We start from the raw sequence: 24,910 nt of genomic DNA, 5'->3' as shown, positions 1-24,910 counted from the left end.
ATTGCGGTAGTGTCTCTCCCCCTTACTCCCAAAGCCGCTTTTAAATCGGTGATACATTTTATGATAACAAAAATACAATAGTTACATAAATTTAGAATATGCCTAAAGGATTTTGGCTGCTGAATACTGAATAGACTAGACAACACTAAATTGTAAAGTCAAGCTGAAGAATTTCTGGAATTTGGGAGATACGTACATTTTTAATGTCTATAGAGAAGGGAGGAAATCTGTCTACAGATTATTAGCTTAAAAAAACAGAAATAAATTAAGATAGGGTTAAAGCAGCAAACTGTTAACTTTATCATACAATAAGCCATATTCAAATAGAAACCAAATACCTGGAAGAGTAAATCTGGAATCTCTGTGTCATGGAGGGGCATTTGCTGTAGAAGGAAATTATCTAATTGACCTGCATTTCTAAGTTGCAATAGCTGGAAACGTTTACTCTTTGCCATTTCCTCTTCAGAAACAAAGTTAAATTCATCTTGCAACTGTTCAAGACGAAAATACTTCAGAATATCTTGCCCCTTAAGTCTCATGTACTGTAAAACATAAAAACGCAAAGCCTTTACTTAAAATATTAATTTTTTAAAATTCAGGAATTACTTCAAAAGACTTTTTCCCCCTCAACTGTGAGATCTGAATGGCAATATAAGTAGGAATGGAGCAACTGAATTTGTAGTCTAGAACATAAAAAAAAAAAACAAAATAAAACAAAACAAAATAGAATCCAGCCTTTGTGGCTTTCCAACCTTTTCCCAGTCATGAGTTACAAAGAAAACGAAAATATTTGTACTGTACACTGAATTTTGTATTGTACACTGATAGGACAGATGAGAGTGTTCCTATCTGGTTGTCCTGAGTTGAGAGAGGATCAATACTTCCGTATACCTATAACCAATTCTGCACCTCAGGTGAGAAGCTCTAATCTAGGCAGCTTACTTGCAGCAATCTAATTTATGGATTGTTTTATTCAACAAATGCAAATGTGAGTGCATAGTACATGCAAGGAATAATGCTAGCTGCCATCAGAGAGACACAGATTTATTAGCTGTAGTTCCACAAGGAAAAATAAAATATATGAATGAATAACTACTGTAGGCCAGGTGCAGTGGCTCACACCTGTAATCCCAGCACTTTGGGAGGCCATGGCGGGTGGATCACATGAGGTCAGGAGTTCAAGATCAGCTTGGCCAACATGGTAAAACCCCGTTTATCAAAAATACAAAAATTAGCTGGGCACAGTGGCACGTGCCTGTAATCCCAGCTACACAGGAGGCTGAGGAAAGAGAATCGCTTGAACCTGGGAGGCGGAGGTTGTGGTGAGCCAAGATCACGCCACTGCACTCCAGTCTGGCAACAGAATGAGACTCTGTCTAAAAAAAAAAAAAAACCTACAGTAAAAGGCAGAATGAAATTAGAGTCATAAGAGTTGATTTTTTTTAAAAAAAGAAGAAAGGTTAACAGGAAAGCAAGGAAAGAAGATGCAGTGCCTAACTGAGGTTACCAGGGAAGCATTTATTAGACTTACAGGGTGAATAAGGTAACTGTTATGGATGCCCTTCTAGGCAGAGCAGTGGCATGAATAAAGGTATGAAGAAAGCATGTGTGAGGTATATACAGCAGTTCAGCTGGCAATAAAGAAGAGTAGAAGTGACTACATAATAGAGTCTGAGAGAAGGAGTGTGTTTATAAATCATCTCAATATCTTCAGTATCTAATACTATGGCTGGCACATGGTAACTGCACAATAGATGTTAGCATAAAAGACTGTCGGATGTGCTGTGGCTGCTAAGTAGTGGCAGAGGACCATCCATCAGGCCTAAAGGAGGAATTATTTCAGTTGCTGAGTTTCTAATTGCCTTTACAGTATTGTACACTGGTTGAAAATGATTTCTGTCCTCAGATTTACTTTTACATAAACCCTAGAGCCTAGAAAAATATATAGCAAACTATGGGGGAGAGAGGGGGGTAGAGCTTAGGAAACAGAATATGTTTACAGTATTGATACTTGCTTTAACTTACCATAACAAATTCCATTAAATCAGAATATTCTGGATTATTTGGATCAATTCTGACTTCATTTGCCCATTCAAAAAGCTTCTGTTCATTAATGAGCCATGGAATTCCAGGAACACTTCTCGCATCTACATTCCTTAACATACTAACATAGAGAAAATATTTTGTGAACTCGCATACAATAAACAATATATGTATTACATACAATACACTGTTATATAGGGTAAAAACGTACCCATTCTGGGTATTTGAAGATAAAATTTATCCATCCTCTGTATTTATGGATAAAATAGAAAGTTGAGATGTGATATCTCTCCTAGTTCTCACTCTAACTTGTATCATAGCTTTTTGATAAATGTTTGTAAGAGACAGTAACCTTATTAAGAATAGTCCGTAAATATTGATCCTTGCCATCTATATTGTATGTAACAGCTAAAATATTGTAGATGCTTAAATGAATGGTGCTTATTGGATGTATTATGTAAACCCTAAGCATAGTAACTTATTAAAATATTTTCACAGGGTGTACAATATTGAAATTTAATCAAAATATTCACTTAAGCAAAATTAAGAAAGCACACAAAATAAAAACCACTTTTAGGCTACATCTTTACAGTGGAAACATAACAGAAAGTAATGCAAGTAACTGGGTAAGTATGTGCCAGAGGACCATCCTTGATCATATGAGATAATCTTTTTTTTTTTTTTTTTTTGGAAACAGAGTCTCACTCTGTCGCCAGGCTGGAGTGCAGTGGCGCGATCCCGGCTCACTGCAGCCTCTGCCTCCCAGGTTCAAAGCAATTCTCCTGCCTCAGCCTCCCAAGTAGCTGGGACTATAGGCAAGTGCTACCACACCTGGCTAATTTGTGTATTTTTAGTAGAGAGGGGGTTTCACCATGTTGACCAGGATGGTCTCAATCTCCTGACCTCGTGATCTGCCTGCCTTGGCCTCCCAAAGTGCTGGGATTACAGGCGTGAGCCACTGTGCCCAGCCATGAGATAATCTTAAAAGCTGGAAAGCTGTAAAAGATAGGCTAGACTCATAAAATATTCTTAGCGACTAAGTGCAAAAGGAATTCAACTCTAATGAGTAAGGATTTCTTTAGAGTCATCAATTATCCCAGCGATTTAATCTGTCTCTTCATAGAGAATTTGTCTTATCATGTGTAACTAGAGGAATTTGGACTATGATCCAAATTTCTACAATCCTTTCTATAAAGTAGTCCAGAAAGGTTCCTGTCTATAAATTGGGATTCCAGAAATACAGTTCTGACACGGATTCAACAATGTCTTAGCCCAAACATGGGCACACATTTTACACTGTCTCCTTCCCATTCGTTCATACTTCTTTGATGAATCTTCTGAGGCTATTGCTGCAAAAGCCAATGTGTGGTATGGTAAGATGTAAGGAAAATTACTAATAGGTGAAGTTTGCATATTCTTCTTTTCTTTTGCTTCCCATGTCTGCCCTCATTTTGAACTGTTTTGATATCTATGTCACAAGAGTGCTAGGACCTGACACCCTTGACACCATCATGTAATAAATTTTCCTTCTAGAAACAATCTTAGCCCAGATCCCCTAGAAGATAGCCTCAGGTAAAGCTTAAATCTTAACGAATAGATTAGAGAGAAACTTTTCCCATTATATCCTTTAACAACAACAACAAAAACAACAAACAACAAAGAAAGTTGTAATTGAATTTCAACATAGTCCCATGGTTTCTGCCTCAGAGAAAGTAATAAAAATCTCACAGCCTTGCTACAATGATTCCCCCAGCTGCTCCTATAGCTGTGGGCTATGGTTCACAGCAGTGCTGTTCCTTGGGTCAAAACCAGTCAAATGATTGAAGATTTCTCCCTCCCTCCCTCCCTCCCTTTCTCTCTTCCTTTCCCCTCCCCCTCTCTTCAATTGAAGATTTCTACTTTGATGATGGAGAGCTGGAAGCAGTACTTTATAAAAGGCATGGAAAACTCTTTGATTGTTGTTTATCTAATGCAGCCCTGATATTTACATCTTATTTCCGACAAAAGAATCAAAGTATAGCATGGCCCCAAGAAAGAGGCGAGCTTTAATTCTAGCAGGCCCCAAGACCTCGGCTTATACACCCAAATGCAAGGCCACAGCCACCATGTTTTTAAATTGAGGTAAAATATACGTAACATTTATCACTTTATTTTAAAATACACAATTCGGTGGCATTAAGTACACTCACAATGTGGTGCAACCATGACCACCATCCATTTCCAGATTGTAATGATGGTTGTACAACTCTGTGAATACATTAAAACCATTGCATTGCATATTTTCATTGGCTGAATTTTATGGTTTGTGAATTGTATCTCAATAAAGATGTTAAAAAACAGTTAAAAATATAACCGTGCTGAGAGCTAAGATAAACATTCCTGTGAACCAGAAATGGAAAAGAAAGGCAGAGTGGCGAGTGGGGATAGCACTGTGGGCTTGCTGGGCTTCAGGCTGATGAGCAGTCCATGGTGGTTGTGGGCTCAGTTCCTGAGACAGGGAACTAGCACCAGGTTTATCATTTTAAGCCAAAGATTTGAGGGCGCGGGCGGGGCTTAAATAAAGGGACCTTTAAAAAAATACTGACCACTGCATGGGGCTGTGGCTTTTAGAAAGCTATGAGTCCAGAGAGGCAAAGGGACACAGACACTGCCTCATAATGAGGAACTGAACCAGGCTCACAGCTCACCAGCTGCCTAGATCTGTGATGACTCCAATAGCAACCCAGTGTAACAACCCAACCTCCCAACCTACCCAGTAAGTAGGCTTACGGCCCACTTCTGGATTTAGGAGGACAGATGAAGTCAAATTCAGAACCATCAGGTAAGGAGGGGTAGATACAGAAGGAGAGAGAGAAAAAACAAAATCAAAACAAAACAAAACAAAACAAAATAAACAACAAAAAAAACCCACCAAAAACCCAGAAACCTATAAATCAAAATCACCCAAAAGTTCTCCAACTCAAAATGACCCTGCTAACCAAAACTTCTGAGCAATGAAGCCATGCTCAGAAAAATAATCAACAGTATCAACTATCAGAACATTAAATTAATTCTAGCTGAAATTCATTTTATGGAAGTCTGCCAAACACATTTTCATGAAGTATGCTTAAGATGTAAAAACAAATGAAAATTAATAATTCACTTTTAAATGCAAGAAGTAATGGAACAAAATGCCAAAATGAAATAAGAAAATGTAGATATGAAAGAGAATCAAACAGAAAACTTGGCAGCAGAAAATAAAAGTAAAAATTATAACATAAAAGTCAAATAAAACTTATATTGGACAAAGTTGAATAACGAATGAAGGAACTAAAAAATAGTACCCAGAAATTCATCCAGGATGCAGATTAAATAAAAACATAAAAATATGAAATAATAGTTAGGCTGAGGCTTGGCTGGGCTCAGTGGCTTAGGCCTGTAATCCTAGCACTTTGTGAGGCCAAGGTGAGAGGATCGCTTGAGCCTAGGAGTTTATCAGCCTGGGCAACAAAGCAAGACCTCCTTGTCTCTTAAAAAGAAAACACAGAAGGCAAGAAAAAATTTAGCTGGACGTGGTAGCACCTGCCTACTGTCTCAGCTACTAGGGAGGCTGAGGCAGGAGGATTGTTGGGTCCAGGAGCTTGAGGCTGCTATGATTATACCACTACATTCCAGCCTGAGTGACAGAGTGAGACCCTGTCTCAAAAATAAATAAATGAATAATAGACTGAGAGGCTCCAATACAAATTCAGTAAGAAATCCTGAAGGAGAGAAGAGTGGAAATAGTGAAGAAGTAATATTTGAAGAAATAGCGGTTGAGACGTTTCTGTAATTGATGAAAGATGTGAGTCTTTAAACATAAAATTTATTCTGCTAAGCAGGAAAAGGAATAATGATAAATCCACACATACATGGTATAGTAAAATTTCAGTACTTTAAGGATAAAGCAAAACTTTTTTCATGGCAAATTCTTCCTTTTTTATTAAGGTAAAAGATACATAATATAAAATTTACCACCATTTTAAAGTGTACGATTCAGTAGTATTAAGTATACTCACAGCATTGTATAACCATCATCATTACTTATTTCCAGAATTTTTTCTTCATCCCAAACTGAAACTCTGTACACATTAAACAATAACCCCATTTCTCCCTTCCCCATCCCTGGTAACCTTTATTCCACTTTCTGTCTCTGAATTAAAGTGAAATATTTCAACATTATCAGAGAGAAAATATAGCCTATAAAAGTCCAACATTTAGACCAATAGCAGACTTATAAATAGCAATGATAAATCCCAATAGATAATGCAGTACTGTAACAGCTTCAAAGTGCTAAAGGGAAATAAAGAACATCCTCAAATTTTCTACTCACCTAAACTATTAAGAATGAGGACAAAATAAAGACACTTTTAGATCTAGAAAGGCTAAAGAATTTTGCTATCCATAGAAACTAACTGAAAGAATCATTAAAGGAGCATGCTTTCAGCATGAAAAGTAAATCGAGAATGAAGGATGGGAAATAAGAAATAAGGTAAACATAAAAGTCAATGTTATTAAATGTGAAAAATGTTATTAACTAGCGAGTGTAAGAAAAACTGTTTCATGTTTAAAAATGAAAACTCTAGACAATGATCATTTAGATAAGAGAGGTGTGGTTTTTGTTTGTTTGTTTTTTTGTTTTTTGATTTGTTTGTTTATTGAGACAGAATCTCACTCTGTTGCCAGGCTGGAGTGCAATGGCATGATCTTGGCTCACCGCAACCACTGCTTCCCAGGTTCAAGCGATTCTCCTGCCTCAGCCTCCCAGGTAGCTGGGGCTACAGGCGCGTGCCACCATGCCCAGCTAATTTTTGTATTTTTAGTAGAGATGGGGTTTCACCATGTTGGCCAGGCTGGTCTCAAACTCCTGACTTCAGGTGATCCTCCCACCTCGGCCTCCCAAAATGCTGGGATTACAGGAGTGAGTCACCGTGCCCAGCCAGAGAGTTGTGTTTAATGTGGTATTAAAGCTTGACTTAGAGAGGGCCCTGGACTTTGAAAACCTCTCTTGCAATATACTTCCTGCTGAAATCTGTCATCTGTCCCACCCTTGCATATAACTGTTTTCAATCTTTTGTAAGCTTGAGTTTCCAAGTAATAGGAATTGTAAGACAATGGAGACAAGCCAATGAATATGGCTTGAAGGTCACTTGCTGGTAACCTTCAGTGACAAGTGGGTAGGGTTAGGAAGGGAATGTGTGAACAGAAAGTGGAGGGAATGTATGCAGACCAGTAGGCCACACACAGGAGAACTCTGGCAGGAAAAACTAGCCAAAATGGGCTTCAGGATTTAATCAGGTGCTTGAGTTTGTGCTTGTTCGTTTTAAAACAAAGAAGGCTTTTGGGTACAAAAGACCAACAGCCTAGGGAGATGGACAAGTTGAAGATAATGGAAGAAAAGGATATAAATGCATCAGTAGAATTGTAAAATACAGAGAGTTCCAAATTACCTGCATAAAAGTTAGCCTCAGAGTGAGAAGGACAAACATCTCATTCCAAGAAAAATGCAAAGAATATTATGATGAGGCAAAGATTAGGAATAGCTGCTGTGGAGACTATGCTAGAGAAATATTAAGAAATATAATAAAATAATAGTTCTGGGTATTAAAAACTTTTCCACTGGCTCCAAAATGAATGACCTTTAATAACTGTAAGATTTGCTCTTAAAATGCCCTTCTCTCCAGGTCTCTAAGAAGATGACCTCATTTACTTAGCAAAACAAGGACATTCATCAAAGTTCCATTTCTGTCTTCATAGTGGTGACTGTCTCATTCCCTGAGTTGAGGAAGAGAGAGTTTCTCTTCTCCAGAACCACAGGTATTCACTTGGGTTCTGGTTTGATACCTTCCGGACTCTGAAGGACTTCATACTCTTTCCAATATATTAGGTCTTTTTGCCCCACTGATTTCAATCTTTTATAAGCTCATCACTTTTAATCACTTCTTTTAAGAACATAAATATGGCCCCAATTTTTAAGAAATCTGTACCTTGATTTTTTGGCCTTCTGTTTTTTTTTAGCATATTTTTTACTGTCAAACTCCGTGGTAAGTAAACTATCCCTACGACCTCAGTTTCTTTCACACCAATGATCTCCTTGTGCTACTGCCATTTAGTTTTTTTCTCTTTCAATTTCTTACATACCGAAGAAAAGCCTTTATGAACTCTTACTATGACTCTGGCCATATGCTACTAGTTTTTATATATAATGTTCTCCTTGTTATTTTTTAAACAGTCTCTAATTTCAGTTTTGATTTTCCATTTAATCTAGTTATGGGTAACAATTTTCAAAACTATAATATTTTTAAATAAAATTTTTTAGAGGAGTTTTACATTTGCAGCAAAATTGAACAAAAGGCACAGAGAGTTGCCATGCACCCCATCCCCATAAACACGCACAGCCTCCCCAGCTGTCAACATGCCTTGCTGGGGTGGTACCTTTTTTTCACAGTCCATGAACCCACATTGACAAATCATTGTCACTCAAAGTCCATAGTTTACATTAGGGTTCACCCTTGGTGTTGTACATTCTGTGGGTTTTGACAACTGTGTAATGACATGTATCCACCATTATAATGTTATGCAAAATAGTTTCACTACTCTAAAAATCCTGTGTGCTCCATCTATTCATTCTTCCCTTCCCCCGGAACCTCTGGCACCACTGATATTTCTACTGTCTCCATAGTTTTGCCCTTTCTAGAATGCCATATAGTTGTATGATGCTTTTCATTTCCATTTATTTTTAAAAATATGTGTTAAGATGGGGAGGGGAGAGGATATCTTTTTGTTATCATTGTTCATTATTTTAAATGATGAACTAAACTTTTTCCTTTATATTTACCATTTCCCTCAAACATAGCACATTATGGAAGCCAGCATTATCATCATTTTCATAGAATTTACTGTACTTATTTCTAGTAATCCCACAAATAATTAATCTGAAAATTAACCCCAATTCTTCTGGGAACTCCCAGAATCATGATAATGCATAAATGGTTCTTTGCTAATCCAGAATGACTGGGAGATATACAGGCCCTAGAAATAAAGTTCCTGGGAGTCTTGACCTTTGCCTACAAGTGAAGGACTCTGGGAATGACTCTCTCATCATCTGTGTGGCTACAATTCCAAGCACTGAAGGGACACATTCTCTTACATATAAATACACATACTACCTTAGTAGAATGATTTAAATAAAAGATAAATCAACATTCAAATAAACTAAACTCTTCCTATTCCTGCTCAAGTTTTCTCTTTTACACATAATATGTTTTGTGTGATGCTTTGCTGAGACCTGGCATTATTTTTCAAAGATAAAAGTTTATTACCTGCAGTAAGAAGATCTCAATGACTGTGACATAGGTATCAGAGGAAGACCATTTTCATCTAAGCTCCATGATAGAGAATAGCTAAGTTTTCCTGATGTCAAAAGACAGAGTTCTTCAGTTTCATTTCCCTCAAGAAGAAAAGGCACATCTGTATATAAAGGGCATTAAAAACATATGAATTGATTTAAGTGCAGTTGAAGCATATTGTGGGTTTTTTCCTGAGTTTTACTTGTGGAATTCTAGGAACACAAAGGAAGATCTGTGCTAACTCTACTCTTTTGTTTTTTGAGACAGAGTTTCACTCTTGTTGCCCAGGCTGGAGTACAGTGGGGCGATCTTGGCTCCCTGCAACCTCCACCTCCTGGGTTCAAGTGATTATCCTGCCTCAGGCTCCCGAGTAGCTGGGATTACAGGTGTCAACCACCACGCCTGGCTAATTTTTTGTATTTTTAGTAGAGATGGGATTTTACCATGTTGGCCAGGCTGGTCTTGAACTCCTGACCTCAGGTGATCCACCTGCCTTGGCCTCCCAAAGGGCTAGGATTATAGGCATGAGCCACCGGGCCTGGCCCTAACCCCACTCTTATCTTAGTGCTCTCCCTCATCTCCTCTTTAAAATCCTTCAAGGACTACAAAAGATAAGGTAAAGATTGAGATGATATGTAGAGATGAATATCACGATTGTATTCCTTTTATGCCTGGAGGCTTCTTAACCATTCTCTGTGGGAGTAGCTTCCAGCAAGAAAGGACTATTGGCAGCAGAAAAAGAGGCCAGCAAGCAGTTCTTTCTCCTCTTTCCCTACATTCCCAAATCTTCTGCATCTAATCTCCAGAGTTTAACAATACTTCTTAAAACTTTTGCTGAGTGCCCAGTGTTCCCTAAATTTTTTGAGTCCTGAGTCTTTTCTCCCATAAGCTTACTTTTCTGCTTCATCTGGACTTGAAGCAAACTCCATTCTTCCCTCATTCTTTGCCCTTTTTTTCCCCTCTCCTCCTCGCTCACTCATTCATACTTCCTTACTTTTCACCAAATAGGCCTAAGTAGTTTCAAAACCCCTAGGAAGGTGAAAGAAAGGAATAATGGGGAGAAGGAGAGGAATGACAGTGCTCTCAGAGACGCACTAACTTACATTTAACCGTATAAGAGGAGTAAAAGCAATTGAAAAACAAATAACAGAAACATCCCTTCTTTCCTCTCTCCTTTTCTCTGTCCCTCCCTCTTTTCTTCCCTCCCTCATTTTCTTCTTCCCTTCCCTATACAGTTCAAAGACAAATCCATATGTCAGCGAGCACCTATAGGTTCACTAAAGGAGAGGTAGAGGGAGAGCAGCCAGCCCACTCAAAAGCAGAGCTCGCTTTCCAGACAGCATTCTGTCCTTGTCTTGGATGGCCTACAGAAAGCATGGGTGCTAACTGCTCATTTGAAATTTCCCAAAAATCTGACCCAAGACAAAGCTTTAAACAATATAGTTTAACATCTGAATGAATAATTTAATTCATTTTTAACAGAATACTGTAAACACAGGGCCAGGCGCAGTGGCTCACGCCTGTAATCCCAGCACTTTGGGAGGCTGAGGGGTTGGATCACCTGAAATCAGGAGTTTGAGACCAGCCTGGTTAAAATGATGAAACCCTGTCTCTACTAAAAATACAAAAATTAGATGGGCGTGGTGGCGGGCATTTGTAATCCCAGCTACTGGAGGCACGAGAATTGCTTGAACCTGGGAGGTGGAGGTTGCAGTGAACTGAGATCGAGCCACTGCACTCCATCCTGGGTGAGACTGTCTCAAAAAAAAAAAAAAAAAAGAATATTGTAAATACAGGATTTTGTACTTATGTGAGTGAGCCAGAGTCATTTAGGAATATGGTACTCAGGAAGAAAATAGGGGGAATGTAGTATTTTTAATAAACTCACTGCTTCCTACTTCTCCATCGGCAGGCATGACCAGCTTATCAGAGCTAAACTCTACATATTGCAAAACGGTTTTGCCTTTCAGCTCTGTGTAGTTAGGTAAAGGTAAATATAGTTTTGCCAGTAAGCTTGTTCTTCTACTTTTTTCATAAACCTAAATATAAAAGAAATGGCTGATAGCTCACTAAAAATACAACATAGAAAAAGGAAAAAATAAGCACCCTTAACAACATATTTATATTTATTTTTTTAAAATACCAGAATATAAAATAAGTATTGCTCTATAGCATTTCATCCACATGATTATGAGAAAAGTGGCCAGTCATGTCCTTGAAAGTGTAATCCCTTTTACTGACTTCATAGAAAATGAATTGAATATAATGGATTATGAATACAGTTCTGAGAACACATATATGAGGTACATATAACATAATATCATAGTAACTTAATTTTGTGTAGCACTTTAAAATTTTTGATTTCATGTAAATCTGATAAAAATTATAGAAATAAATATTCTCATTTTGTAAGTGAGGAAATGGAAGCTCTATATGAAAATATGTTTGTTTTTATTATAAGTGGCTGAGACTCAGGTTGAATTGCTTAGGAAAAAGGTAGTCATTGGTCATGAAATTCAAGGATGAGTTAAACAAGCTATGGGAGCGGGCAGGCAGGAAAAGCTCCAGAAGAAAGGAAAAGGGGGTGCTGAGTAGACAGTCCCATAGAGGTTCACTGAGCATGAAACCCAGGTTTTCTAATTCTATATGGTGTCTTTTTTACTACAATTCCATGTAACTTCACTGCCATAACTATAAGGTAAACTTTTTTCTTTTCTTTTTCTTTTTTTTTTTTTTCTTTTTGAGATGGAGTCTTGCTCTGTTTCCCAGGCTGGAGTGTAGTGGCACAATGTTGGCTCACTGCAACACCTGCCTCCCAGGTTCAAGCGATTCTCCTGCCTCAGCCTCCTGAGTAGCTGGGATTACGGGTGCCCACCACCACGACTGGCAAATTTTTGTATTTTTAGTAGAGACGGGGTTTCATCATTTTGGCCAGGCTGAACTCGAACTCCTGACCTCAGGTGATCCGCCTGCCTTGGCCTCCCAAAATGCTAGGACTACAGGCGGGAGCCACCGCGCCCAGCCTAAGCAAACTTTTTTCAATAAAAAAATCGTATTTTGACCTATACTGTGTTGTCAGTGCTTGGGAAAACAGTGATATGTGCTCTAAGAAGGAAATCAGAGGGGAAAATTGCTCCTTGAAAGATAAGAAAGAATGTGCCAATCAACGTGATGACTTATTAGCCAATACAGCAAAGAAAAAGGAAAGTCAAAGAGGCACATATTTTTTCTGGTTATCTGGTTTTACTTCCTTGTAAGAGAGAATTTAAGACAACACACTGGTCCCTTTGACAAAGGCATCCCTACTGCAGAAAGGTTTGTAGGAGTTGTAGCTCTGTGAAATAAGTTTAATTATAAATTAGTAAATTGGCTAACTTTCAGAGAACATGAACTGATATATTCAATTGTTGAGTTGGCATTTACACTTCAGCCTTGTGAATTTGCTTAGGGTATGTAGGATGCATTCTCAGTGGACTGTCAAACCCAGGTTCTTGGACTACAAGGCTGGAGGCCAACCCCTGCACAGCAAGGTAAGTGTACTGAGATAGAGAATTTTATCAGTTGAGGGTTCCCAGGAGCCAGTCTTGTCCCCTGATGACAACTGTCAACACCATGATGCAGATGAGATTGAGCATCTTAAAAGTGGTAAGAATGAAAAAATGGGCATTTTTAAATGGTGCAGCTAACATGTACAAAAGCTAAGAGGCAGGAAATTACAAGCACGTGTGGGAAAAGACAAGCAGCTCAGTTTGGCTGAAGTGATGAATGAATAAAGAGTAGTAGTAAGAAATGAATTAAAGGCAGGCGTGTTGGTTCATGCCTGCAATTCCAGCACTTTGGGAGGCTGAGGCAGACAGATCACTTGAGGTCAGGAGTTCAAGACTAGCCTGGCCAACATGGTGAAACCCCGTTTAGTATTTTTGTACTAAAAATACAAAAATTAGCTGGGCGTGGTAGCGGGCATTTGTATCCCAGCTACTTGGGAGGCTGAGGAAGGAGAATTGCTTGAACCCAGGAGGTGGAGGTTGTGGTGGCTGGGATCACGCCACTGTACTCCAGCCTGGGCAATAGGGTGAGACTTCATCTGAGAAAAAAAAAAAAAACAAAAAGAATTTAAAAAGTAGGTTAAAGTCTGTTAGGCTAGGTCATATCGATTTATTTTGGAATTTTTGCATTTGCTAATGGTGAATTTATCTCTAACTAGATTCCTCTCCCTCCCTGCTTCTTAGTTTGTTAGGCTCACATGCTAAGTGATAGGATGATAAAGGACTCAAAATACACATTTACCTATTTGAGGAGGCAGATTTTAAACTTCAAGTGATTGGATTATTATATCACAATTTACTTTGGGACAACAGTAGGAAAGTATAGTTCTTGCTTGTTTTTGTTTTGTTTTTTTTTTTTTGTATTAGGAATGCAGTGTGGAAAGTCGGCATATTTTTAATGTAGGAATTTCAACAGAGGGACATTGTAAGATGATGGAAACCTGAATACATGAATAATGAATAGAACATCTATCAGGGAGAGAGCAAAATTATTCTCGGCATTATAAAAATAATTTTGATTTATATTTGTGACTACAATTATCTCCCTACTCCTCAAGCGCCTCCCTTCCTACACACAAATCTTTATTCCCTCCTAACTTTTTTTTCTAGTCTAGCTTCAAGTTTAACCCCATTATTGCCACCAGGACTTCTTGTCTAGACTCCTTTACTGTCTCTCATTTTTCTCCATCATCCTATTTTCTTCTTCCATTAGTGTGGGGGTTCTTACAGTGGGAACTTTGCACAGAGACTGGGGATCTTTTGTATGTATATTCTTTCATCTGATTCTTAGAGGGACCTAAAAATCAAAAAAAAGAGGAAGAACAAATACAGCAAGAGATTGAAGCCACCAAGTCAGGGATGTGGAAGTTCATATTATAGAAATCATTCAACACTTAAAGTAGCTATGATACTCATAATACTTTAAACAGCACTTTTCCACCTCATTGCAAATGAATAGTAGTGCTACACATCCAGGGGTGCAGAAATTTTAGCAGGAGAGGAGTATTTGGAACACTACAAATCAAATAACTTTGTACTTACAGTATAAGAGACTGGTGGTGAATTATACATTTATAAATATCATCTACACATAAAGATCAGTCCATCTCTTAACATCAAAGAAATTACTGATCACATATAACTGTAGCTGACAAAAAATTTTAAATTATGTATGGCATAAAATAAGATACGAAAGTAAATGACAATGGCATACCTCCAAGCAAATCACTTCAGGCCAATATATTAACTGAATATTGAAAATTTGCTGAAACATGACTTTAAAATCAAACTGTAGGGGAGATACTGAAGTACAAGAAACCTGTTTATTGTTGTAAAATATTTTAATAAAGTATTTGAGCTTCTGAATTCTGGCTCTTCTTTTTTGTTCATCCCTAAAAATTAAATAAACCTTTAAATCACCCTTCGAAAGTACAATAAACATAACATATTGTTCTTTTAAAATATATATTAGCATGTTAAACAGAAGATAATTTCAGAGGACAAATGTTATCTTTACATCAAATAACACTTGTCTACATGTGAATAAAAATTTCTTCTTCCCAGTCAAATGTTTTTAACGAAAGAGATGTACCCAAAATATGCATTCAAAACTAGAAGAACTAAAATCAAGGTGCTATAAATCATTCAGCTATTATTTCACTAAATTACAGTTTAAAGAGACTAAACCACGTATCTACCACATGTCTTACGAGAGGAAAAAACTGAGGGGCTTGGGAATGGCGAGGGGAGGTTGAATCAAGAATTTAAAAATATTTTCTAACTTTAAAAAGACACACACATAGACTACATACACAAACACACAACCCTCCACACACCATGTTGTCAATAACTTCAAAGATGTGGCTCTACGGCAACAGGCTTGCTGTGTTCTCTTAAAGGTCTCTGTAAATCACCTTAGACTGTGTACCCCTTTTCTCCAGGACAGTGGGGAAGCCACGCTATCTCTGAACCCAAAGATCAAAGGAGCAAGCCAGGTTATTTCCCTGGGGAAAACACTTGTTGAGGCATAAGTTGATCCCTTGACTGATATAAAACTCCTAGAGTCTTTCATTCATTCTTTAATTCAGTCAACCAACATTTATTGAATATCTTCCTAGCTGCAAGAGAACTCACCTAATGATGTTTAAGACTTGATCCTCTTTTTCAGAAGGGAGAAGGCTGGGTGGAAGATAAACCCTAAGCTGAAACATAAAATCCCCTTCTGCTCCCCGGTCTAATCACCCTATGGGCCCAGTATGTCTCTACCCTATTACCTGTCCATCTCTGTAACCTTCTCAAAGAGTTAGAGGACAAAAGATTACTTATTCTTATCTCCCTGTTGGCCTCTTTTGACCATATTCCCAATTACCTTTCAAGAAATATCTAAGTAAAAGCTACCCTTTCTGTTGCCCTCTAAAAGTAGTTTTAACAATGAGTTCATGAATTAATTATAAAAATTTGTTGATTCAGGGTTATAATTATCTTCAGGAAATCTTGCCTTTCTCTTCACCTGTAAACTCTTTTTAATTCCTCTCTAATTTCTCTATTCTTTTCACTTCTATCCTCTATATCGACATATTATTCTTCTCTGGAGAATGAGTTTTTATTCAATTGGATATTTTAAATAGATGACGGCAATGCTATCTTCAGATGGCAATGGCTTTGCAAAGATATAAAACACCATACATCCTTTTGCCTTGACTTCCACTAAGTTTTAGTCTAGGTTTTCCAGCACAAATATCTTATTCCTCTTCTTTCTTCTCTCTCACTCCAACTTTCATTTTATGGCTCCTGTATTCTTACCCTTATTTAGCTAGTCCTTTTATATGAGTGTCCTACATAACAAAATATCTCAGGCCCTTTTTGGAAGGAGGTGCAGAACAAATAAAGGATTTCTTCACTGCTGCACTTCTCTGGTCAGAAAGTGGGTGGTGATAATTGTGACTTTGTGTCTGCTGCTCTTTTGGTTGTTAATGTAATCATCCATTCATTCATTTAATAAATATAAACATTTATTAAGTACCCAGTATGTTCCAACACTGCTAAATGATGCACATTCCCAATACTCAAAGATGGACTGGTACCAAGTGTGCCATGGGATAGAGATGTTGAAAACTTAGACCTAGTACTCTAAGTTGCCATATCCTCTTTAAGGGAGATGGGATCCATAGGCCTAGTAGATGGAGAAATGGGATTACCTACGATGTCCGTTTTTGCATACTGTTCTAGGCAAAGAGAGAAAACATTATAGCTCAAGGAAGAAATCACAACTGGGAAGTAAAGAAGTTTGTAATGTCAAAGAAGAAAATTGTTTAGGGGGCCCGGCCCTCTTGATGTGAAATAGTTTTTATGAGAGCCAGAGTTCCTTTAACAAGCAAAGGCAATGGTGTATTACTTTTTACAGTGGCTTTATATCTTTTTATACCCGAACAAAAATTATTACCATAGCAAAAACCAAAACAAAACAAAACAAAAAGCCCCCACAAATTATCAATATATGAAGCCTAGCAGTGAAGACACCACAGTTTCTATAGAACACCAAACTGGTTTAAGTCCCACCTCAGTCATGTATTAGATGTGTGAACCTGGGCAATTTAACTTCCCATAAGCTACATTCCTGCTTTAAGATAAGGATAATATGGAACTCTATAGAGCTATGGTGACAATTAAATGTGAAAATGTGTTTTTAAAAACTTAGAGTGCCTGGCATATGGCACTCACTCAAGAAATCCCACTTTATTATTAAAAACAATCCAATTAATAGACAATTTAAACATGCTTACAATGAACACTTGGATAAGCTTGTTAATTCTGCAGTGAAAGAAAGTTGTGGCCTCAAGGTAATTGGCTTTATTCTTTCAATTTCTGTTTCATCTGAAGCTAGATATGAGAGGCTCTAGAAATAAAAAAATAAATATATAATTTATCATGTATATCCGTTGTGTAGGACATTTATTCTTAAAATTCATTTATTTCATGTATTTGTCATTTTGTTGGATAACTGTTAGAAATACCAAGATTTCATATTCTATCAAAAAATAAAATACTACAACTAGTTGAGTTTAATGTTATTTTGCAATATAAATACCTCCTGTTTTTTCCCAGTAAGTTCTTTTCCTTCATTTTTCTTCTCAGTTTCAGATATTTCTGTGATTTGCTCTTGTTCATCACATTTATTCATTTTTATCCTAATTAATAATAAACAGAATTATTGAAAGCAGAAATAATGGAGGTATTTGAGAGTTGTTTCAGTTGTTGCCAAAACACATACATACACACACACACACACACACACACACACACACACACACACACACAACCAATCTCTTACAAGTAATTTTACATTCTAAGGAAATTACCAATTTGATAAATATTTTAAAAAACTTTATAAGCTTGTTCTCAGCTTCCAGAGATTTCTCCTTTCTCAGTACATTTACCATTAGTGTTTACAGCCCTTTCTAAGGGCATCAAGAAACCTTTCCTCTGGTGAGAATAAGTAACAGGGGAATGGGGAGATAAAAATTAAAGGACACATACCCTGTTTCCTCTCATTTTTCTTTCTCTCATATTTTTGAAGCTGTGAGAACCCGAGCAGGTATAAGGGCAGGTGATCATGGTGATATTAAATGGTAAGTCATAGTTGGTGTTTGTGCATAAACAGTAAACAGTTCATGGCATTAGCACTATTGCCACTGCTGCTACTACTATTACTACTACTAGCTAATCCTTATAGAGTACTTACTAAGTATGTGCCAGGCAATAGTGTAAGTACTTTACATGTATTGACTGATTTAATTATCACAACCCTATGAAGTAAGTACTATTATTCCTCTTTTATTAGTAGTTCGATAAAATCTCAGTTATCCGAACAGTGTCAGAAAATTATTGATCTAGGAGTCAAGTTTTTCTGGTAGTGTAAAAGTTTATTGTTTTCAGTATAAGTTGGTTTTCCATTTTAATCATTCAAGAAGGAAATCCTTTGGTAAAAGGATTATATGCTCTATTGGGAATGTAAAATGGTGCAGCTGTTTTGGAAAACAGTCTGGCAGTTCCTCAAAAATGTTAACTACAGAGTTACCATATGACCCAGCAATTCCACTCATATACCCAAAAGAAATAAAAGCCTATGTCTGCACACATGAGGAGTGACCACTAATGGGAAGATGATTTCTTTGGGGGTGACTAAAACATCCTAAGATTACATTGCGGTGATGGTTGCATAATTCTGGGAATTTATTAAAAACAATTGAACTGGAGACTTTGAATGGGTGAACCATATGGTATGTGAATTATATCTCAATAGAGCTGTTTAAAAGCTATTATATGCTTTTTGCCTTCTGAAATAGAATACAGGTGACTAAGTGCAGATATTATCTATATAGTAGCATCCTGGGCTGAAAACCCAGCCTCATTAATGGCACTACAGAATCTGGGCAAGTTACTTAAGAACTCTATGCCTCACTTTTCTCATCTGAAAATTAGGTTGTTGTGAGGATTAAACGCACTAATTTAAGTAAAGTGCTCAACCCAGGACTTGGAGTAAAACAAACACTTAATAAATGTTATTATTTTCTTTGGTTTCAGGGCAATCAATATGACATCAATTAACTTGCTGTTAATACCAATGGCTTTTAACCTTTGTTACACATTAAAATCACCAGGGAAGCATTTTAAAACTCATGATATCCAGACCATACCCCATACTAATTAAATCTGAACAGTCGTTTTAGAACTTCCTAAGTGATTTCAATCTATAATAATGTAGGGAATAAGTGTTACGAGTAACTTAGACAATGAGTGTTATACCCAGATTTTCTTCTGAGGGAAACTATTGAGGCAGGGTCTATAGCTTCCTCCTTTCTATTCTGAGCCAAATGACTCTGGGAAATGATGAAGGTCCTGATGCTATTTTATCAAATGTTGTTGCATTTCCTGCTTGCATAGCTTGCATTTTCTTTCTCATTTTAAAAGTTTCTTTGGCAGTTATCTGAATCTTCTCCAGGTAGCCAGTGCCAAACAGAGAACATGAGTGAAGACAATATAAGAAATCTGGGTTCTCTGTGTTATTTGCCAGTGCTGTGGTTTGGGTTCAGGGGCAGAAGACAATACAATCTATCACCTATAGCGACTGACACATCCAGTCTCTCTAAGCTGAATGCAGTGTTGCTAACATTTAACAAGGAGAGTTTGCCACCTGCACGAGAAGACAGGGCTATTTCTTCAACTTTCTGCTACCTCATTTCTGCCCCTGTAACTTTCTAAAACTTGCTCTAGCTGAGATTATCAATAATCTCCATGTCAGGAAATCCAATGAACATTTTTAGTAGTGAACTTAACTGATAATAACTGCTAACCACTTCCTCCTACTTAAAACACTCCCGCTTCCTTGCCTCTGGGGCAAAATACTCTATAACGGGCGCTTCTCTGTCCTTCCTCTAGTTTCTCCTCCTCTACCAAGCTATTCAAACCAATTTCTCAAGATTCAGTGCTTGGGGTCTCTCCTCATCTTATTCTCTGCCTTCTCCCTAGGCAGTTTCATACACACTCATTTCTTCAATTATGATTATTTACTATGCCACAGACCATGGACCCAGCTGCCCACTCAATTGCTTTATTTAGAGATATCTCAAAGGCACATCAACTTCAACATGCCCCAAACCAAATACATGATGAAATGATAACCTGAGCTCAGTGTCTAGGTACGACGCCTTCTTATCATGAGTACTATCTCTCCAGGAAGCCTAGCTACAAGTTTATTCAGTTAGGGCTCACAAGGACCAGGTGTGTTGTGAGGTCAACAGTGGTAAAGTTGGCCAGGAAACAGTTCTGAGAAACATCTTCAAACAGATAACTTCTCTAATTGATCAGAATGATACTTTTAATTGCTTAAACTAAATGCCCCAATTTAGGGTTGCTGGGGCTAGCCCAGCTGGGGCCAACCTGGTGAATGACAGTGTGGTATTTAGCTGAGAGGCAGTCTGGAGAGACGAATTCAAGCCAACATCAGCTGGAAAAGTTGAATGTCAGGAAGAACAAATGCGAAGGGCCTCAGGTGGGACTGGAGTTCAGAATAGTGGCAACAAGAGTTAGTGTTGAGCAGGCAATATGGGTCCAAAGACATTGTTTTGGGTAACCCTATGACATCTGTGTCTCCTCTTTGTTGCTCAAGGATTCATGATGCATGGGTGTGTCAGGTTGGTTTAAAGGATTAGAAGCAAGTCATTACATTTACATTAATTTAGGAGTCTAAGATAAAGTTCAATGCTGGATTTAGGTTTAGAAACTGTCCAAAGCACTTTTGTTAAAAAAAAAAAAAAAAAACAACAACAAAACACTGCAGCAGGAAAAAAAAAAATCAACAAAATAAACATTTTTCTTATTTGCCTGAAATTGTACTAACTTTTCATTCTTTTGAAAACCAAAAGACCCAGGACAATGGATTGTGGGGAGAAAATTAGTTATTTCCCTGTGAGTTCACAAACAGCTTAAGTGTTTGGATTTGAATTGAAATTATTTCCTCCATCAGACATGGTTTTATGATTTTATCAAATTATCTAACATGTGTTTCACCTACAGTATGATTGCTGGCTCCACATTCATCTTTAAAAGAATGTGCCAAACTGTTTCCAAAGTGGCTGTACCATTTTGCATTCCCATCAGCAATGAATCAGTTTCCATTGCTCAGCATCCTTTCCAGCATTTGTTAATGTCTTGTCTTTTCTTTCCTTTAGTTTTGGATTTTAGCCATCGTAATAGGTGTGTAGCACTGTTTAATTGTGGTTTTAATTTGCATTTCTCTATTGACATGACAATAGAGAATGACATGACAATGTTGAGTATCTTTTCATGTGTTCATTTCCCATTCATATACATTCTTGAGTGAAGTGTCTGTTCAAATTCTTTCCCCATGTTTAATTGGGTTTTCTTAAGTTGTAAGAATTCCACTTTATATATTCAATATATATGTGCATATATATATATGTTTATATATTTGAGATACAAATTCTTTGTTGACTACGTGGAATAGTTTCCTAGCTTCTGGATGTCTTCCTAGTCACTGTGAATTCCTACTTATTCATGAGCAGTTCCTCAGGAGACCAATAAGAGCAAATAGAGCAGCCACTTACCTCTGAACCTGTAACTTTATTGGGGTGCTTGTAAACCCTTGTCGCTGTCGAAGAGATTTAATCTGTTTCCAAGTTAGTAATATACTGCGTAGTAGGGAGAGGTCCTTTCCCCTTTCTAAGTCATACATCTGTTTTGTATTACTACAACAAAAATAGCAGAGCAAAAATTTGTCAGTGGATTAGAACTAAAAGCCTTCAAAGGTGGCATGGAAGAATGTATTGCAATAACTCTTTTGAACTCCCTCCCCACCTTATTTTTTTCATTTTATACACACCTGAACCCCATGTTACTATATTTTATGTTACCCACTGCAATTCCATTAGAAATTCGTTCCTTTATGACTTAATGGCTTTTCACTATTCAAAAGTGCCCTGCTAAAATGCAAATGCTCCTGAGAAAACAAATAGCCTAGCTAGAACTCTATGATATTTCTTTTTCTTTTTTGAGACAGAGTCTCACTCTGTTGCCCAGGCTGGAGTGCTATGGTGCGATCTCAGCTCACTGCAACCTCCGTCTCCTGGGTTCAAGCAATTCTCCTGCCTCAGCCTCCCAAGTAGCTGGGACTACAGGCATGTGCCACCATGCCTGGCTAATTTTTATATTTTAGTAGAGATGGGGTTTTGCCATGTTGGGCAGGCTAGTCTCAAACTTCTGACCTCAAGTGATCTGCCTTTGGCCTCCTAAAGCACTGGGGTTATAAGCGTGAGCCAATGAGCCCTGCCAGAACTCTACAAGATTCTGAAGTACCAAAGAGAGAAGAGCAATAGTGGAAGAAAGGAGCAATAAAAGAAAGGGAGTGGAAAGCCCCTATGTTTTGATAATTGTGCTCACTGTCTATTCAGGATTTAGTTAATTTCTGGTTGGCACTTCATTATTTACAAAAAAGAAGATGCAAATCAGCTGGTGCATGTCCCTTCCAATGCATGCTCCCACAACTTTTATTTTGCCACCTAAGTTCTAGTTGGATGGTTCCAAAGCCACTGGTGAGGTATTGGCTTAGATTAAGGATGCCAAAATCTCAAGAGGTCTTGATGGGAAAGGATGGTGGTAGCCTAGTACCATAGAGTTTGAGTCACACTAAGAAAGTGCTGGGGAGGGATTCTTACTTAGTTAAAGTGCATGAAGATAGAAAATATGCATTTCAAGGCCAAGCATGGTGGTACATGCCTATAATCTCAGCATTTTAGAGGCCAAGGTGGGGTGGATCACTTGAGCCCAGAAGTTCAAGACCAGCCTGGGCAACATGGTGAAACTCTGTCTCTACTAAAGTTATGAAAATTAGCCGGGCATGATGGTGCACACTTGTAGTCCCAGCTACTCAGGAGACTGAGGTGGGAGGACCACTTGAGCCTAGAAGGTTGAGACTGCAGTGAGCCGTGATTGTGCCACTGCACTCCAGGCCAGGCAACAGATGGAGACCTTGTCTCAAAAAAAAAGAAAATAAATATTTCATAACTCAGTTCATATCACTTCCTCAGTACAGCCTTGCTTGAAAACCCCCACAACAAAATTAAATTTTCTTATATCCCTTCATGCTTTTCCTTTTAAATATTCATCACACTTGTAATAAGTCATTCAATGTCTGTTTCCCCATGTGATATCAAGGTTCAGAGTACTTCAGGATAACAGGTGTTTATTGTAAATGTTACCAACATTTTTTGTAAGCCTCCAGTTACCAACATTTTTTTGTAAGCTTCCATTACCTCCCAGTCCACTCATGTAGCTGAAGTGTGAAACAAGAATACTTAAAGGAGTGTGGTCATTCTGAGTAAGTGCCATAAGAAGTGTGATATAGTAGAAAGGATAGCAAGATACTTGGAGTCGACAAACCCAGTGTTAACTGCAGTTCTCCAACTTACTTAAGAAAACTGCTTAAGTGTTCTGAGTCTTCATATGCTCAATTTTTCTTCAACCTCTTGACACCTATTTGAATGAAGTACCTCTAAACTGAAAGCAATGGATCAAATTATTAATCAGAAAAAAATAAAATAAATACACTATTCTCCATGTATTTCCAGATTTCCTGGAAATTGTATAATGTATTTATTACACTTTTTTCAGGTTAACAATTAGAACGCTGCTTCAAATTTAAAGGTACTTTGCCTGATAGGCTAATAATCATATTTGTAGAATATTGAAGTAACATACTGTTTTAAAAAAGTTTCTTCTATGTTTCATAACTTTGCAAACACATTATATTATTATGTTAAATTATGCTAATTAACATATTGTATTAGTATGTTAAGTTACACTGATTAATTTCTAATGTTAAACCATCCTTGCATTCTTGGATTATTCCAATTTGGAATAATCCAAATTTGGTTATAATGTATTATTTGATAAAATTTTGTTTAGTATTTTAGTATCTATGTTCATGAATGAAATTCAGTTGCAATATTTTTATACGGTTGCCAGGTTTTAATTTCAAGGATATGATAACCTCATTAAACGAGCTGAAAATGTAGATTCTTTTTCTTTCATTTGAAAGAGTTTGTGAAGAAGAGTACTTGTCTTTAAATAAGAGAATGTGAAACTTTTTTGTGCATCAGAATCACCTGGAGGGCTGGCTAAACACAGATTGCCAGGCCCTACCTGTAGAGTTTCCAATTCAGTGGTCTGTGGTAGACTGGATGATGTGCATTTCTAACAAATTCCCAGGTGAAGGTGATGATTCTGGTCTGGGGACCATACTTTGAGACCCACTGCTTTAAATGTTCTAGAAAGTACTCTAGTCATCTGAGCCTCGAGTTTCCTTTGCAGAAAGGTTTCAAATTGATTTCTTTAACAATTATTGAATTACTTAAGGTTTTTCTTTTCTTCCTTGTCTTTCACTTCTTGAATATGTTTGATTAGCTGTATTCTGTGTAGATTTGTCTTTTCCATACAAATGTTTATATTCTTTAGCATAAAGTTATTTAAAATATACAGCATCCATAGTAATGTTCCCTTTCTTTTCCTGACATTGTATATTTGTGCTGTTTCACTTTTTCCACTTGATCAGCTTTCCCAGAGTTTATCAATTTTTATCCAACATTTGAGTGTATTGATTTTCCCTATTATAGTTTTATTGTTAATTTCTGTTTATCTTTGTTATTTCATTTCTCTTACCCTTTATCTTCATTTCTTTCTTTTTCTCTATTTTCTCCTTTTGAATCTCCTCCAATGAATATGTTGGTCCACTTAATGGTGTTCCACAAGTCTCTTAGGCTCTGTTTGTGTTTCTTCATTTTTTTTTTCTTTCTGTTGCTCAGATTCAATGATTTACATTGTCCTATCTTCAAGATCACTAATTCTTTCTTCTGCCTGCTGTAATCTGCCTTTGAATCT

General features: G+C 37.3%; 1 protein-coding gene across 1 annotated transcript in view; it reads right to left on the bottom strand.

Annotated features, from left to right (window-relative positions):
- Positions 1–200: 200 nt before the first annotated feature.
- LOC105553846 (coiled-coil and C2 domain-containing protein 2A-like) overlaps positions 201–24,910 on the bottom strand; it is a 33,914-nt gene continuing 9,204 nt past the window's right edge. The window contains exons 4-11 of the mRNA XM_012000004.1: positions 21,583–21,723; positions 17,544–17,643; positions 17,239–17,351; positions 14,670–14,847; positions 11,299–11,449; positions 9,384–9,531; positions 2,026–2,164; positions 201–542 (exon numbers count right to left, since the gene is read on the bottom strand). Coding sequence (XP_011855394.1) covers positions 201–542; positions 2,026–2,164; positions 9,384–9,531; positions 11,299–11,449; positions 14,670–14,847; positions 17,239–17,351; positions 17,544–17,643; positions 21,583–21,710 — 1,299 coding nt within the window. The 5' untranslated portion in view covers positions 21,711–21,723. The remainder of the gene's footprint in view (positions 543–2,025; positions 2,165–9,383; positions 9,532–11,298; positions 11,450–14,669; positions 14,848–17,238; positions 17,352–17,543; positions 17,644–21,582; positions 21,724–24,910) is intronic.

Source organism: Mandrillus leucophaeus, unplaced genomic scaffold (genome assembly GCF_000951045.1).
Source record: "Mandrillus leucophaeus isolate KB7577 unplaced genomic scaffold, Mleu.le_1.0 Scaffold117, whole genome shotgun sequence".
Taxonomy (NCBI): domain Eukaryota; kingdom Metazoa; phylum Chordata; class Mammalia; order Primates; family Cercopithecidae; genus Mandrillus; species Mandrillus leucophaeus.
This window is presented reverse-complemented; position numbering and strand designations above follow the sequence as displayed.